The 18,007-nt window shown below is 34.4% G+C and overlaps 1 protein-coding gene across 1 annotated transcript in view; it reads right to left on the bottom strand.

Moving 5' to 3' along the window:
- Positions 1-18,007, bottom strand: part of LOC145689151 (uncharacterized) — a 57,343-nt gene that overhangs the window by 16,494 nt on the left and 22,842 nt on the right. The window contains exons 5-10 of the mRNA XM_081763283.1: positions 17,444-17,732; positions 13,344-13,397; positions 12,308-12,392; positions 10,985-11,079; positions 9,810-10,140; positions 1,519-1,698 (exon numbers count right to left, since the gene is read on the bottom strand). Coding sequence (XP_081619409.1) covers positions 1,519-1,698; positions 9,810-10,140; positions 10,985-11,079; positions 12,308-12,392; positions 13,344-13,397; positions 17,444-17,732 — 1,034 coding nt within the window. The remainder of the gene's footprint in view (positions 1-1,518; positions 1,699-9,809; positions 10,141-10,984; positions 11,080-12,307; positions 12,393-13,343; positions 13,398-17,443; positions 17,733-18,007) is intronic.

Genomic DNA, 18,007 nt, shown 5'->3' with positions numbered 1-18,007 from the left:
GTACTTACAAACAAGTTTTGTAATATTTAATAATAAAATTGGTGAAGGGATAAATCCCGGATTGTCATTGAATCTATCAAAAGGACATTACAATATTCATTTATTTACTTATTTTTTATTTATAGTTTTTTAAATTGAAATTCTTAGTATTGTGACCAAATTCTTTTCGTTGTCACTGTGTAACCTAAGTTATAAGTGATTTTCTTCTGAGGTTACTCATAAGTCCCCGTCTATTCATATCTTCCGGAAATCAAAGAATAGTATTAAATTATTATCTCTGTTATTATTGAGTACTTAGGAGACTATTGTAAGTATAATAGTTTGTTTTTGATTCGATAACTTGTGTCAAATAGTCTTCTTCTTTCTTGCCTCAACCATAGGTTGGTGGACAACACGGAAATCTTAAAACTTTTCTCTCCCTTGGGAGAGCTGTTTTATATTTTGATAAGGTCTCTTCTTCGTGATTGCATCTAGATATTCTATCCTTGGTCTTCCTCTTCCTGGTTGCTCGTCTGCCTTTCCTTTTATCAATACGGTGATCCAATCGGAGTGCCGATAAGATGCCCAAGCATGGTGTTTCTTCTTTTTCTTATTATCTTCATGATCTGTCGTTCTTCATCAGCTTTCTTTAGTATGTCTTCATTCCTTTTCCTTTCGGTCCATGATATGCGCAGCATTCTGCGCCAACACCACATCTCAAATGCTTCCAGCTTGGATATTTCAGCTTTTCTCAGTGTCCACGTCTCTGATCCGTAAAGCGCCACGCTCCATACCAGAGTCTCAATAAATCGTTTTCGAACGTCCAGCGACATATTTCCTTGATGTTAGCAGTCCTCTTTTCCTATTGAATGTTTGTTTAGTCTGCGCTATTCTTGAACTTACGTCTTTTTCACTTCTTCTGTCCGAGAATATTAGACTTCCTAAATAAGGGAACGTCTTAATGTCTTCGATTTTCTCTCCCTCTATCCATATGTTTTTTCCTTCATGTCCTGCTCTTGTGCAATTTATCTCTTTGGTTTTCTTCTTATTTATCTTCATTTTGCATGTTTTTTCCCAGTTAGTTGTTCAAGTTTGCAAGTGCTTCCTGCAAGTCCTTTTCGTTCTCCGCTATCAGTGCTATGCTATCAGCAAACCTTATTGTGCTGAAAACCTGACAAGTTACTTTTACGCCTTTCTCGTTTTTATCAAGAATTCTTTCATAGCCTCTTCTATATAGACGTTGAACAGGAGAGGTGAAAGTCCACGTCCTTGCCTCACTCCTTTATTTATTCTTACTTTCTTCTGATCTCTTCCTATAACAGCTGTTTGGTTCTTGTAAAGTTGGTATATTAATGTCTTCAAATTACTCATTACGACGTGAATCTGGACAAGAATAAAGACAATCTAAAGAACATTGACTAATTTACTTAGTGGTATCTTTAGCTTACCAGAAGATTGTACAAAGATTATTAACGGAATATTGCTGTTAGCAAAAGGAAAAAAATATCACTAAATTTAAGATTATGAACGGAAACTTACAAACTTATGATTTCTGGTTTGAAGTTACACATCGTTAGCGTCGGCAGACTAGTGTTATAGTTGATATCATTCGTTTCTATCTCATACGTAACTGCGTTGTTGCGGTAAGTATACCAGAGGACTTGGGTAGCTATACAGCCAAGAATGAGAAACATGATCCACATTGACAACCAAAAAATTCTGTTAAAAAAAAAGTTAAAATATAATCATGTGATTTTAATTAAATCTTGAAAATCATAATAGAAGAAATGTGAAAGAAATAGACAAGTAATCGAGATACAATAAAGGATGGGATGAATAAAACGAAGAAAGTGGTTCAAAGCGTGAAAATGAAGTAAAAACACTGAAATAATTGGGTGAATATTTGTCAATTAGTTCTTTGTAATACAATCAGAATCCACATAATAATTAAAAAGTAAATAAGTGTAAACTAAACTGGAGAAACAATGCTTCAAATAAGACAATAAAACATCTTCTTCGGCTCTTAATGTTCTTTACAACGTTCTACGCAACGTAAATTTAATATTTGCATTGTTTAACGGACAAGAGCCTACTAAGAAAGATGTTTCATATTTATTTCTGAAGCATTTGCTTCTCCCCGGAAGCACTTACTTTGTTTTGTTTATATCACGGATATTACGGGAATCAGAACAAAAACGTAGTAATAGAAGCAAATGTATCAGATTTGATGATTCAACATGACTTTTGCTTCAATTTTTTTTTTCCCAATGCGTTTAACCCAAAAGGTTAAAGATAAAACGTTTTACTTCTTTATTTATAACATTGGCCAAATTAACTAATAGAGGTCCCTTATGGATGTACGGTTAGCGTATGTATCTTTGGCGCAAAAGATCCGGGTTCGGTTCTCAATGAGGGTTCATGTGGATCGGATCCCACGTTAAGCTGTAAGTCCATGTCTCATATAGCATAGATCCTGAAAGGGACGCTAAACTCTAATCAACCAAAATTCAGTAGCAAAAAAGTTTCTATTGGTAATTTATTGTGTCACGGTAGATTAAGCTGCGAGGGTAAGTCAAAAATTATCCGCAATTTTGACATAACTCTTCTTACATAGTTTATAATGACCTCTACCCTCTTTTATTTTATTGTTATGCTGTTGTAATCCTGCTATGAAAGTTTGATCCTAATTCCTTCATTTGTCTTCCGTTTTTTGCAGATAGATCATGGCCGCTCCATTAGAAGTTTGCACCAAAGAGGAACAACGAGCAGTGATTCAATATTTGTGGTCGGAGGTGTATCAGGGCCGCAATTCATCAAAGACTTTCGGCACAATACGGGAACAAGTGTCTTGCCGCAACGGAGATTGGATTGAAAAATTCGAAAATGGTCGTACAAGTGTTACACACAAGGAAGGAGCCGAACGAACATCTACGGCAACAAATGACGACAAGCGGCCATTAAGCGTGCACGTGACATGGTTCTGTTAGACAAACGAGTGACTATTGACGAGTGGCACATCATCTAGAAATTAGTCATGGTTTCTGATACTCCTTCCGACCACAAAAACCGGATCACTACTCGTTGTTCCTCTTTGGTGCAAACTTCTAATGGAGCGGCCATGATCTTTCTACAACAAAAAGACAAACGGAGGAATTGGGATGAAACTTTCATAGCATAACCACTACAGCTTAACAATAAAATAAACGAGGACAGAGGTCCATATGAACAATGTAAGAAGAGTCAAAATTGCGAATAATTTTTGTCTTACCCTCGTATATTTTAACAAGATATTCAAATATAGTGATTTTGTACAATACCTGATTATAACATATATTTATTTTTATTTTACAAATTGAAATTAATGTTCTTTTGCAGGTGATACTTACATAACTACATTACAATATAGTAACTACACGTAAGAATAGAAATAATTAATTCTTCACCAAAACAAAGAGTTTCTGGAGTGGGTTACTGTAATAATATTTGAGAGGCGCGGTAGCTCAGTGGTAGAGCGCTTACCTCTGGTGTGTTGGGCATCTAATTCGACCCCCCAGTCAAGTAAGTTTGTGGTGGAAAGAAGAAGTGAAAAAGACATAAGTTCCAGAATAACGCAGGCGATACAAGCATTCAATAGGAAAAGAGGACTGCTAACATCAAGAAATGTGTCGTTGGACGTTCGTAAACAATTTATTAAGACCGTATTATGGAGCGTGGCGCTTTACGGATCAGAGACCTGGATATTCAGAAAAGCTGGAATATCCAAGCTGTAAACATTTGAAATGTGGTGTTGGCGCAGAATGCTGTGCATATCATGGACCGATAGGAAAAGGAATGAAGACGTACTAAAGGAAGCTAATGAAGGACGACAGATCATGAAGATAATAGGAAGAAAAAGAAGAAACAGCACGCTTGGCCATCTTATTCGGCCCTCCATTTGGAGCTCTGTGTTGATAGAGGGAAAGGCAGAAGGAAAACTAGGAAGAGGAGGACCAAGGATAGAATATCTAGATGCAGTTACGAAGAAGAGACCTTATCAAAGTATAAAACAGCTTTCCCAAGGGAGAGAAAAGTTTTAAAATTTCTATGTTGCCTATCAAGCTATGGTTGCGATGGGAAAGAAGAAGAATCTATCTATTCAATTTAATGTATTTCGATAATATAAAATCAATTATTTATCAGAACATAGTAAAGACATGGTGTTACACTAAAAAATAAGTACATTATGAACATTTTTACTAGAATTTTATCAGATAGGAAAGAAAAGAAGTGGTTAAGAAAGAAAAGAGAAAAACCTGGGACGGAATGTCATTCCAAAAGAGCAACCACCTGGATGGTATTCAATCATTCTTTAATTTTCCTTTCCTTTTCTATTTACGTCTTCCAGTCCCTATCTGATGAAGCATTACAACGAAAGAACATATATCACACTTTTACATTGTGAGTGATTATGGTTAGAATACTCACTGATAACTAATACATAATATATATAATTACCATCGGTACTCGGAAAGAACATGTTCCGTAACCTTGTTTATCTAAAATTAAATAAAAATTGCGTTCGTTTTGCATGAAGGTTACGAAGAATGGAACGTATTGATTTCATAAAACAGAAGAACGAGAAAAGGAATTTTTAAAAATTACATCAAATCTTCAATATATTAACATGCAGATTGTTACAAAAATGTGTTACAATGTTTTGGGCACAGGTTCCTCACATCAAAATAAGAAATTAAGTTCATATAAACCTGTGCTCAAAACTGGAAAGTTTCGGAGTTGTAGGGTGCCAAAAACGTAAAAGTGTTCTTTAAAAGTTTATAGCTTCATTACTATGAGACCTATCGTAATCGGGTCAAGAGATCACTGAGGAAATAGTATGTGAACTATTCAAATATCCATGTTTAAGAATGCCTCCAGTACTTGCACACCAATTTTTAGAAAGGTAGGTATAGAGTGTTCAACTACTCCCAAGCAGCAGTTCCTCAGTGATGTCTTGATCCGACTACGCTCGGTCCTATAGTAGTGGAACTATAGACCTTTATAGTTCTTTTTTCCCACATTTTCGGCATCCTATAACTACGAAACTATCTACTTCTGGCCACAGGTCCACCACATGCAGTGGCGAAACGCACTATGAGGCTCTGAGGCCGGGCCTACCCTGTTTTCTACCGTATATTTCCTTTATCTTTCTTTCTTATAAGATAAAAGTAAATACTTCAACATTTCGTTTCGTTTTTTCAGTAACAAAATAGTAGGTTTTAAACACTTGGAGACCCTTCGTCTGGCCCTCACTAGCTCGCTAGACAGGCTTACGAACTATGCTGTTCACTGTAGATTGTACGCTATTATCACTGTAGATTGCACGCATTGTTGGGAAGGTGCGAAGGCTCGCCTCTGGGAGTTTAGTTTTAGTGTTGAAGGCATCTTTCGATGCTAATATGTTACTAGATGATTTCCTCAATACAGTAAGAAGTTTCTGTGTACAATTATGTGTTTCTATTAGTGATAATTTGTTTAATTTAGATATAAACTCTCTGGAGTTATTCAGAGTAGCTGCTTTTTACCTACATGGTGTCTGGACCATAATAGCTTGTAGAATATAAGTCTGATACATTAAACATATGTATAAATTTACCAAACGCTACCATACAGCATAAAATAATAATATTTCTGTGTAATTTTAGTTGAGTTTTAGGTTTCATAGGATCATTATATCAGTTTACGATTTTGTTTCGGGAGACTTTGCGTGTTTTGGGAGGGGCTTTTGCTGATTTTATTCTTGGAAATGTGAAAAATTCTGCACTATATATAAAACAATAAAAAGTTGCGATAAAATTTCGGTGAGTGCTTAAGTACGGAAGCCACGTCCTTAAATATGCCACTGCATAGGATACAATATTAAATATCTTGCGTTGATTCAAATGAAGTTCCTTCTGAGTATTAACATTTCTAGTGAAGTCATTATCACGTGACGCATTGATTAAATGTAGTATTGTACTTACTTTAAAGTGGGAGATGCAAGTAACAAACGCTTATCCTAGAAATTTGACAGTTAACTGTAGGAATGCACTTTCTTTTTCTCTCCCTCCATTTTCAAATATGCAGGAAATGAAAACAGAAAACAGCAAGTAAGGATGAAATTCTCCTCATACTCGCTGCAAATCCCAGACAGAAGAAAATATTTATAGTGGAACTAAATGGGAATATTGCATTAATACACATTGCGTGTTTTGCTCCATGTAAATATTTGTTGAATAATAATAATAATAATAATAATAATAATAATAATAATAATATACTACTTTCAGTCTACTTTTTGCTCATATAAATATTCATTCTTTCTTGTTAAATTAAACAACAACAAAAAAACTACTATGTATAAATGCACATAAATTTAACTCTAAACAGCGTTAGGAATACAGCTAACAAAGTTCTTTCAAAGTTCTTTAAAATAAATAGATTTGGTAGTTTCTTTTTGTTTAACTCAATAAGAAAAATAGAATTTTAACCATAATTTTAAACATTTTATCATACATTAAATGTTATTTGTGTTATTAGTTTATCGGGCCTACCCTACTTATGGGATTACGCTTCGCCACTGTCCATATGAACTTTTTTTTATTGTGATGTAAGGAATCTATTCCCAAAACATTGTGACAATTTTTTTGTAACTCCCTGTATATAAGAATTAGTATATATATAAAAATTTAAAATTAAGACATCTCATTTCCTTTTATGATAGTTGAAACTAAAACTATATTCTTCTTATGTAACTATGCATTAGATCTTACCTGCCAATCCAGACAGAAGATTCGGCAATATATTTCACCCCGTCCATTGAGGAGTGAGAGAGACAGTCTTTTATTATTTGTCGAACTACGTAATTTCGAAAAACGTTACTTCCTATTCTTGTAGTCTTTTGTTTATGAAGCGTAACCAAACTGCTAACAAAATACAAGGTGAAATTATATTTTTCTTAAGTATCAGATTAACTTTGCTTAATTAATAATTCTAGCAATATTACGTGTGAAACTGCTCAGTCATTATTTAAAACTGAACAATAAAATAATGTCTGAGTAGAAAGAGGAGCAGTGTGATTTCTCAAATGTTCCAACAGTATAGGGAACAGTTATTATCGCCGATAAAGAAAAATGGAAAATAAGTTTAAAGAAAATGAATCCTATGAAGTTGTTGTTATTATTATTATTATTATTATTATTATTATTATTATTATTATTATTATTATTATTATTATTATTATTATTATTATTATTATTATTATTATTATTGGGGCCACGGTGGCTCAGTGGTAGAGCGTTCACCTCTGGTGCTTGGGGTCCTGGGTTCGATCCCAGCCCCCGCCAAGTGAACATTGTGGTGGACAAACACCGTGTGCGTGGGTTTTCTCAGGGTTCTCCCATTTCCTCCCACTTTCTTCATTCCACCATTTTCATTCATTACTCATCATCACCGTCTCCTTTAGCCTAACCGGCATAACCCTGGGACGTAAAACTCAAAGATTTCATTTTATTATTATTATTATTATTATTATTATTATTATTATTATTATTATTATTATTATTATTATTATTATTATTATCACACTGCAATTAATACTACTTGACCTTTCTGACAGCTCGCTGCGCGCACGTGGTCCTCAATGCTATATTGCCAGCTTTTTTTCGTCGGGTATCAAAACTCGAAATTATTCACTGCAAGTAAACCTCAGTTTTATAAAAATAAATGAGACAAAAGAGAACCAAAAAAGAATGCTCTCAATAACCAGCAGGTCCACTACTCAAGCTGACATTCGACTAAAACAATGTACATTTGTTTATATTCAAATTGGCAACGTGCGGAAAGGGTGGAATGTTTACCATTGTAGAACGAGAGAAATGAACAACTATAATTGGCTGAACGTGCTGTTGCCATAAAAACAGTTCTTCTTGCCTGATTGTTATGATTACGTGCAAAAAGCGAAAAACAGAAGAAAGCAACTGTTAGAAAGGACAAGTATATCAAATGGACTGTAGTATTTGTATTAGTATTATTAATAATAATAATTCCAATTTACCACACAGTAAAACCAGTGCTTGTGTTCTGAAATGAAGGTAGAATGTTAAAAATTCAAAGTATTTGTTATCTTTGTCAAATTGGGAAATACAGAACAGTGATTGTTAAATTTTATTAGCAATTAAACTAATAACTATTGGATGGTATACATGCGTATCTACAGTAGAACTTGTTATAGACTTTAAACTATGTTAAGATAATGTAAATGAGTCAGATATAGCCTCGTAGGAGCTACATGAGATATTATGAAAGCAGAAGGGGCACGGTGGCTCAGTTGTAGATCCCTTACCTCTGGTGTGTGGGGATCTCTGGTTCAATCTCCGGCTAAGTAAGTTTGTGGTGGACAACATTGTGCCCATGGATTTTCTCAGGGTACCACTGTTTCCTCCCACTTGCTTATTCCACCAATTCTTCCACTATCATTCACCTACCTTAATCATCGTCTCCCTTAGCCTAAAGGGTATAATCGTGGGACGTTAAACTGAAAGATTCCATTTCACTTTTACTACGATAGCATGAGTCTAAAATTTTGTCGCTACAAATTTCGGAAAGCTGTATAACAGAATAAATACGATATGCCAGCTTTCTTTCAGTAGCTTCTAACGATAACATTAACATTTTTACTGATATGACTTCTCCCAAGAGCTACCACTGGTGTTGCCATAAAGAGGGTGTCTCAAAAGCCCCATGATATAAGGTAATTCTGTTATTATCAGTTACAACAAAATGTAAGAGGGGAAACTGTCTCCAAATATGATGTTTTCAATCTAAAGTGGAGGAATTTTTCAAATCAGACGAGCCTTTGGACTGTACACTCTTCATGCACCAAATGTAAAATGAAAATGCAACATTGCTATTTATCTGAACCCACAATATAAGTGAATGAAGCTACTGTTTTTTACACTAACTGTCGATGCCAGCCCCTCAGTCAAACAGTAACAGTAAAAAAAAAAAAAAAAAAAAAAAAAAAAAATCTTCTCTTTAGATTGAAAACATTATATTTGGAGACGGGTTCCCCTCTTACGTTTTGTTGTAACTCTGATAATAACAGAGTTACCCTATGTCAGGGGACTTTTGAGACACCCTATATATACAGAGTGTTTCAAACAGCACCGAGAACGTTTGGGAGGTGATTCCCGACACTAAGATAAGACAAAAAGTATAGACCAACCCGGGTGCACAAATACTTCCTTTCGGAGTTATAGGCTGCCGAAAACATGGAAAAATGAACTTGAAAGGCCCATAGCTCCAATACTATGGGATATACCGTATTCAGGTCAAGACTTCACTTAGGAACTAGTATGTGCTCTATCCAAATATCTAAGTTTCACAATCCTGCTGTACTTTCGCAACAATGTTTATAGAGATAGTTGGTGAGTACTTCAAATTATATGCCCGTAGCCAAACTCAGTCTATAAAAATTGTTGCGTGAGTATCTTAGGATTCTGAAATATGTATTTTTGGATAGGGTACATACTAGTTCCTAAGTGAAGTCTTGACCCTACTACGGTAAGTCCCACAGTTGTGGAGCTATGGGCCTTTAAAGTTCATTCTTTCATGTTTTCGGCAGCCTATAACTCTGAAAGGAAGCATTTGTGCACCCAGGTTGGTCTATACTTTTTTGTCTTATCTTGGTTTCAGGAATCATCTCCCAAACGTTGCTAGTATTGTTTCGAAGTGTGGTGGATAACTTATATTTAGTATTATCTTACAATTTTTCACAAATGGTTAATTTTATTGAACAAATGCTGAGTCAGTACCTGCTCTCGCTGTAGTACGGTTCATCCAGATTGTTCTTAATATTTTCCCTAAAATTTCTCTCTGAGAAATATTCTTGAAACCCACAATTCACCAATAATATCTGCTGTCCTCGATAACTTATTCGTTCTTGATTAACGACTTCACTTTTATTTCGAACGACATCCGCTTTCCTTCTTTCGTTTTGCAGAATGTTGGATATTATCAAACGTACTTTTCCTCGCAACAGTAACCTGAGAGATCCAAGGAAAGCGCAAATACAGAAATACACTATTTCTACAATTGATAACAAGCTTCCTCCGAAGAACAGGGCACAAATGCCTCCGAAAGAAACTGAAATGAAAAGAAAGCAGAGTCAAGTATGATGTTTCAATAGCTAAATTGCAAACGGAAATTATACAAAGAAAGGAAGAACCAACTGGCATTCTATTAATGAATAAAAGTGGTAAATCTAATTTAAGTTGTATAGTAGACTCCCGAGTATTTGGCCTAATGTGGCGGATAGGCAGACCGGACAACAAAAAGCCGGATAGGCCGGAGTTCTGTGAACTCATTAAGCGTACCCCAAGAACAATTTATGAATACTGTACAGTTATAATCAGGAACAGCGGCAAGCGTACTGTATTGAGGTACGTTACACACTGACGAAACAATGAACGCTGCTCTTTTCCTGTCACAACTTGTATTTTGGACACGACACGTAGGAGGATTGTAGCAGACGCCCGTTTCCAATGCCTTGGCAATGTTGCCAATGCAATACCTTGCCTTCATCATTTAATTGTGATAAAAGAAAACTAGATCAGATAGTCGTGAGCCAGATACTCAGAAGTCTACTGTATTAGAACATAGGGCTTGTTACTTCTGCTGTTTCTATTCCAAAAAGTTTTACATTTCTAAATCCATACATCTTTTCGATTTCCTAATCGGGATAAAATTTTGAGCTGATATTACAAATAACCCCAGAATATTACTTCCATCAACAATGAAATAAACCCAAACTGAAAATTCGTGAACATTAATAATTTAGTATATTACTTGTATTATTTATTTATTTATTTTGATGATATTTAAGTGAGACTTATCACATGAATGGCTTTCTTCTTAAGTGTTTACAAAAATATACATTTATAGTAAAGAATTTGGCAATTATTAATTAAAGAGGATAAAATTTCCTTACCTAGAAGTTCCAGTTTCCCAAACACTATATCTCGAATATATCTAAGTCTTGGAAACTTAAACATCATGTATGTTATGTACTTTTGAGACCTTGATCTGCAAATTAACGGATCAGTTTTTTTTTTTTAGATAAGAGTATACTAGATTCTAACTTAAGTTTATTTAAGAAATCTCTTTGCTTCTATGGCTGTTTAAAACAACAAATACATTCTTTGTTCCTTATTTTATAATGTAATGTTTGTGAAAAGTCAAAAAAGCTATCTCTGATGAAGTTCCTTTCGTTAGTAAGTGTATGAATGAATTGACTAACTAAACACTTTTCTTTTTCGTTTCATACCATAAATTAAGTTACGAAAATCTTTATTGGCCTATGAAAATCTTAAACTAAATAAATAAAATTGTATATAAAATCATTTGGTGAATATATATTTGGAATTTTTAAACAATCATTAATCTTTATAGAATAATTTATTCTAATTTGATCGTTTAAAATTTGTTAGACTATCTGAAACAATACAATATTTTCACGAATATGAAGGGACCTAATTCGAGCCACTCAACTTGCAATTGTGCCGTTAACAATAAGATGATACTGTTCTGTGAGCCGCTTAATTGAAAATTTATGCTCCTACAATGCAAAAGTTAGATGTTATTGAGCTCTTAAACACAAGAGAGTTTCTTAATATTTAACATAATTTTGTTGCATGTGCTAGATTCTTTTACACGAGCTTATAACATATGTTAAGCAATTAAATTATGACTTGAACCATTTTACTAAGAAACCTACACGCTATTCAGATTACTTCATGTGAAATAACCTGATTTCCTTACTGAAGAATTCATTTTGCTAAAAATACAAACTCGCAACGATAATCGCCAATATAGCATTCGACAAGTAAGAAAGTTAAACCATTAGCAAGATATTTCCTTTTCTCAATTTTATTTAGCTATTAGTTTTTCCTCAACATATATGTAAAGGTCAGGTCCGGGACATGGGGCTGTTTCTAGCAGGTATTGGAATTTAAAATAATTCGCATTTAGTTACTTTTGATAAGACAATTGTTTCTAATTTAATTGATCTCCGAAAACGTTGAAATATTATTTAGTTTAACTTGATAAAATATAATGCTGTAGTAAGTTATATGTGTATAAGAATAGTTTCCATGTATTCTTAGCGATTCATTAGACAATAGTTCAAAATTTCGTAATACTAAATACAAATATAACTATATTCAGATGAAAATTTCAAACTAGGAATTAACTTCTTGTACTTTAATGCATATATTATAAGAGAAGAATACGCGGTGTGACACAAATTACTTACTTATCCACAAAAAATTCAGATGAACGTACGTTGACGTAGTCACACGTTGGATGGCAGTTGCAAGACTTTGAACTTACAGATGACGCTGGAAATAATACATATGCAGTTTTATGATTTCTTTCATAGTTTAAAATACAAAAGAATGATATTTAATGTTAATATATTATCACAATTAAAGTTTAGAAATGATATAATATGAAGATTTGAAAGTTTGATTTCAGTACTTACTTCTAAGAATTAATATTACGGTATTTTCTCGAATAAAGTACAAATAATATAACCATGTCATTATTCAATGTATTCAAGAAATTTATTGCGGAAGAAAAATAAACGTAAGTAATTTCAAATTTAAAAATTTTGGTTAACTTCCTAAGTTAGTCTTCCATTTCTAACAAAATTTCGAACATTAATCGGGAAGAAATATAGATAATTTGCTCGTTTGTGTGCTTGATAGTATATAAAGAGAGTACAAGTGGTGTTTATTTTTTATAAGCGGTTATAAACATAGAATTATTTGGCAAGCGGAAGGAATTACTTCGCGCAACATTACAACATGGTTGGATTGCGGAAAAGTAACGAGCATTTGTATTCTAAACATGGGTGCATGTGTACCGAGACGCTCCATTTGGGACCTTTTCTCATAGACGAGAAATTACATTCCATTAATTTTTAAAAAATGTGTCAAAACTTCCTAACCCTAAGCTAACCCTACCCTACCCTACCCTACCCTACTTATCCCTACCTTACTCTACTCTATTATACTCATTTAAAGCGGTTCTAACAATTTGTAATTTTTAAGTTTTCGTGGCTGATATTACGCTTTAAGAAAAAAAAAAAAAAAAAAAAAAAACAGGACAACTAACTTCAGAATAAATGCCTTCAGCGTATTCAAGAAATTGATTGAGGAATAGAAATAAACATAGGCTATGTAATTTCAAATTGAAAATTTTCTTGTCTTGGATTGCAATATTTTGCGTGTTGCAAAGAATGGCAGAAAACTAAATATGTTGTGTATGCATTGGAGACGTATACATACCCAATTGTTTTGCGTAGCACATTATTCCACTTATTGTACACTCTTTGTAGTCTCCTAAAATAAAAATTACACAAAGTGATTTTGATAGATAATAGAAATTAAATAATTGAACATAGTTCACTTCGCGATCTTGCCATATATAACATTACATTTTAACTAATGAATTCAATTTTTTTAAAGTTCTTGAAGTACATCGACTTATATAATTTTAGAATGAATATATTTTTGTCTAACAGGGGATGTACTTGAACCTGAACCTACAAAGTGGAAGTGATTTATATATTTCCTGAAAGCTTGGGTCAAGGTAAGATCAAAACCGGTTACCAAAATTGGAGAGGTCTCAAGCATTCCGCTTGAGGGCAGCACGTTACTCACTTTTATTAACACCTTTAAGCGTGTCTTAAAGTCCGTTGCAATCCCGAAAAATCTGAAACGGTGCAATAAATATGAAAACAGAAAAACATGTCTTTCATCATTTCAAAAGTCTAACGTATCAAAGTAAATTAAATTGTCCCAGGGTCCCCCGCAAGGTCCTAGACGGGGTCCAACTCAAAATTTTTAAATGGAAAGAGCGATCAACTTGCACATCGTATGAAAGTTAGTGTTAAATAAAAGAAGATAAATCAAGTCGCGACTCTCTACGATAAGCCTGTGCAAAATAGCGGTGGGTCAAAATATCAACACAATCTTCATTGCAAAGTCTATGGCCATTCGTATGTATCTGAAACGGTGGAATAGGTGTAGAAACAAAAGCAGGAATATGTCATTATTTCAAAAGTATAATTATTCAAAGTAAAAAAATGTCCCAGGGTCCCTCGCAGGGTCCCAGACGGGGTTAAATTCAAAATGTTGAAATAGGAAGGGGTTCAAATTGAGTATCGTATGAAAACTTGTGTTAAGTGAAAGAAGAGGAAACAAGTCTCGACTCCTGATTAAAAAAAAAAAAAAAAGTCTATTGCCACTCCTATTAATCTGAAACGGTGAGACAGGTGTAAAAACAAAACAAAACGAAACAAAAACTAGAATGTATCAAAGTAAAAAAGAAATATCCCAGTTTCAACTGCAGGATCCCAGACGGAGTCCAACTCAAAAGTTTCAAGTGCCAAGGGAGGTAAATAAGCACATCATGTGAAATCTCGTGTTAAATGATACAGAATTGGACATTGTACAAGTCTCGACTGTCGATAAGCATTGCAAAATGCACGAGTCATTTCCTTTGATACATTCTAGTTTTTGTTTCGTTTTGTTTTGTTTTTACACCTGTCTCACCGTTTCAGATTAATAGGAGTGGCAATAGACTTTTTTTTTTTTTAATCAGGAGTCGAGACTTGTTTCCTCTTCTTTCACTTAACACAAGTTTTCATACGATACTCAATTTGAACCCCTTCCTATTTCAACATTTTGAATTTAACCCCGTCTGGGACCCTGCGAGGGACCCTGGGACATTTTTTTACTTTGAATAATTATACTTTTGAAATAATGACATATTCCTGCTTTTGTTTCTACACCTATTCCACCGTTTCAGATACATACGAATGGCCATAGACTTTGCAATGAAGATTGTGTTGATATTTTGACCCACCGCTATTTTGCACAGGCTTATCGTAGAGAGTCGCGACTTGATTTATCTTCTTTTATTTAACACCAACTTTCATATGATATGCAAGTTGACCCCCCTTTCCATTTAAAAATTTTGAGTTGGACTCCATCTGGGACCCTGCGGGGGACCCTGGGACAATTTATTTTACTTTGATTCGTTGGACTTTTGAAATGGTGACAGACATGTTTTTCTGTTTTCATATTTATTCCACCGTTTCAGATTTTTCGGATTGCAACGGAATTTAAGACACGCTTAAAAGTGTTAATAAAAATGAGTAACGTGCTGTCCTCAAGCGGAATGCTTGAGACCTCCCCAATGTTGGTAACCGGTTTTGATTTACCTTGACCCAAGCTTTCAGGAAATATATTCATCACCCCCACTTTGTGGGTTCAGGTTCAAGTACATTCCGTGTAAGTATTTTCTCAAACTTTTCCTTAGATTCTATATCAATAGATAGTACAGTAGAGATTATCTCTTAAAAGTTTTAAGATACGAGGGTCATTTCGAAAGTTCTGCACACTGAAAGATATTATGGAAGTAAATAATTTATTGTACAAATACCTTTAAAGGCCTTCCATATAATCTCCATTCTTGCTTATGACAGTTTCCCAACGTTTGGGTAAATTCTGTATTCCCGGATAGGGCACCTTCATTGTTGAGCTGTCTGATCACTCGGTCACCTCACTGGAAGCTTTGTCAATTGTATCGAAACGTTTTCCACGGAGTGGTTCCTTCATTTGAGAAACAAATCAAAGCTTGATGGGCTCAAATCAGAACTTTGTGCTGGGTGGGGAAGTATTTCCTATCCATACATGCTTTCTGCTCTTCACTCAGATCATGCGGAACCCATCCCGCAGCGATTTTTTTTCATCTTTAACTTTTCAGTAATGATTCTGTAAACTGAAGTGACTTACATTCTGGCCTTATATGCACTTTCCTCACATGTTTTTCGTCGATCTTCTCTCAAACTATCATTCACAATAATCTCGGATGTATAATCTGTTGCAATTGATGGTCTTCCACTTCTTGGGTTGTCCGCAATGCTTGCACGACTCTCACGTAAACGAGCTGACCACCGTGATTTAGTGCTACGATCCACTATACTATTTCCACAGATCTCTTGCAAATCATTGTAAATTTCAGTTGGATTCTTTCCACGTGGAGTTTCGATTTTGATATAGGAATGTTGATCACTATGTGTAATCCGACCTAATTCGGTTTCACTTTCCATTTTAATACTGAATTTCTCACAACACAACCACGCGAATCAGCAAACACAGACACAAGTGTCAAGCCCAAACCCTGACTCACAACTGACATAAAATTGAACTTGATCACACCACTCAAACGTTCGCGCATGCGCTGTGTGCAAGACTTTTGAAATGACTCTTGTACATTATTTTGTTTAATTTATGTGAAAACACAGACGAAAATTCTCTCATGTAGAAATATGAGCTTTTCATTTTACGCTCAGAAATACTGTAAGACATTGGAAATATAAATGACGATAATGTAGTGAACAGAAACCCAAAGCTTGACCAAATATATTTCTGTGTAAATAAACTTTAAATATCCATCGATCACTTAGGTCTATTCATATATAATATTTTCATAATTTTATGTCTAGTGACAAATAATAAAATAAAAATAGAGACACTAGAAAAACATCAATATACGTTTTAATTATTTTACATTGTACATACGAGGGACAGTCGAAAAGTTCCCGGAATGTTGTTGTAGTTTTGACATTTGTGATGCAATCATAATGAATCTTGTGCAATACAGTCCTTAGATTGCCTAATTATGAATTTGACAAGTGTTAACCCGTCATAACAGGATGTGTACGAATAGTGTAGCTAAACGGAGGAGTGTGTGTGGTGATCTGTTGGCGCAATTTTACAGATCGACCAACGCTCAGACATCAAGTTCATGTGCAAATGAGTGAAAATCGGCTTCAGAAACTCTGATAGCCTTAAAAGTAGTTTAGCACCAAGAAATGTTTGGCTCTTCCCAAAGCTAAAAATGAGCCTCAAAGATACCCGTCAACCCGAACTATTTCTTTTTACTTAAGTAGTATTTTCTTTTCTATGTGGTTCAATACTTTTCTTTTGTAATTGTTAATATTTTCTATGTATTGGTGCTTTTTTTTTAAAAAAAAATGTATGCACGTGGTTAAGTGCTCGGAGAAGGCTGCAGAGCCTTAACTTCGCCACGTAAAAGAAGTCATAAATAAATAAATTAATAAATAAAGAAGAGATCAAAACGAACGCGACGGGTGAACTTAGGAAGGATACCAAAAGTGGAGTTTCACCGGTGTTTCCAGCAATCCCAGGATCACTGAAACAAATGTGTGAATGTTCCGAAGGCACTTCCTTTGAAGTTGATAAACTAAATGCGTACTTATAATGTGGTAATAAAGAGCTACAAGAAAATTCCGGAAACGTTTTGACTGCTCCTCGTATATTGTCTAATTGTGAAGAAATCTTTATAGCAATTTTACCTGAATCATAATATCCTGGCAAGTAACAAGCACATAATGTTAAGATGTCTTCGTATTTACATTGGATTTTGCAGGCTATATACGAATATATGCTGCTCACATCTAAGGTGACTTCGTCTCTAAATAGGCAGCCTCGCTGATTTACTCCAAGATCTCTAACAGAAGCTGTGCTCACCGTTTGAAACAATTCAAATCCAAAGGCGAATATATTATTATCTTCTTCATTGTAGAAGTAAGGAAGATAGTTACTCATTTCGTTTGGAAATTCATAAGGTGAAATCAGAAAAATCTAGAATGTATACAATAAATTTATTTAGCTTTCTTTTATGCGGTAAATGTAAAAGATGTTTTCTAAAAATTTAACATAAACCGTAGCTGGATAGGAAGATGAAGTAACTCCTTTCATAGGCTTGGCTCATTTTTCTCTTTTTCTAGAAATCTTAAGCTAAGCCAAATAGTAAAATTATGTTGGGGTATGAGAGAATGATTGAAATAAAAAAAAAAGTTACTTACCAATAAATCCACCCGGGAGAAAACTAAGTACTCTCTAAACGTATCGGAACA

This window comes from Thermobia domestica, chromosome 7 (assembly GCF_964235325.1).
Source record: "Thermobia domestica chromosome 7, izTheDome1.hap1.1, whole genome shotgun sequence".
In the NCBI taxonomy this organism is placed as follows: domain Eukaryota; kingdom Metazoa; phylum Arthropoda; class Insecta; order Zygentoma; family Lepismatidae; genus Thermobia; species Thermobia domestica.
Note: the sequence above shows the minus strand (reverse complement) of the source record. Positions and strands in the feature narration are given on the sequence as shown.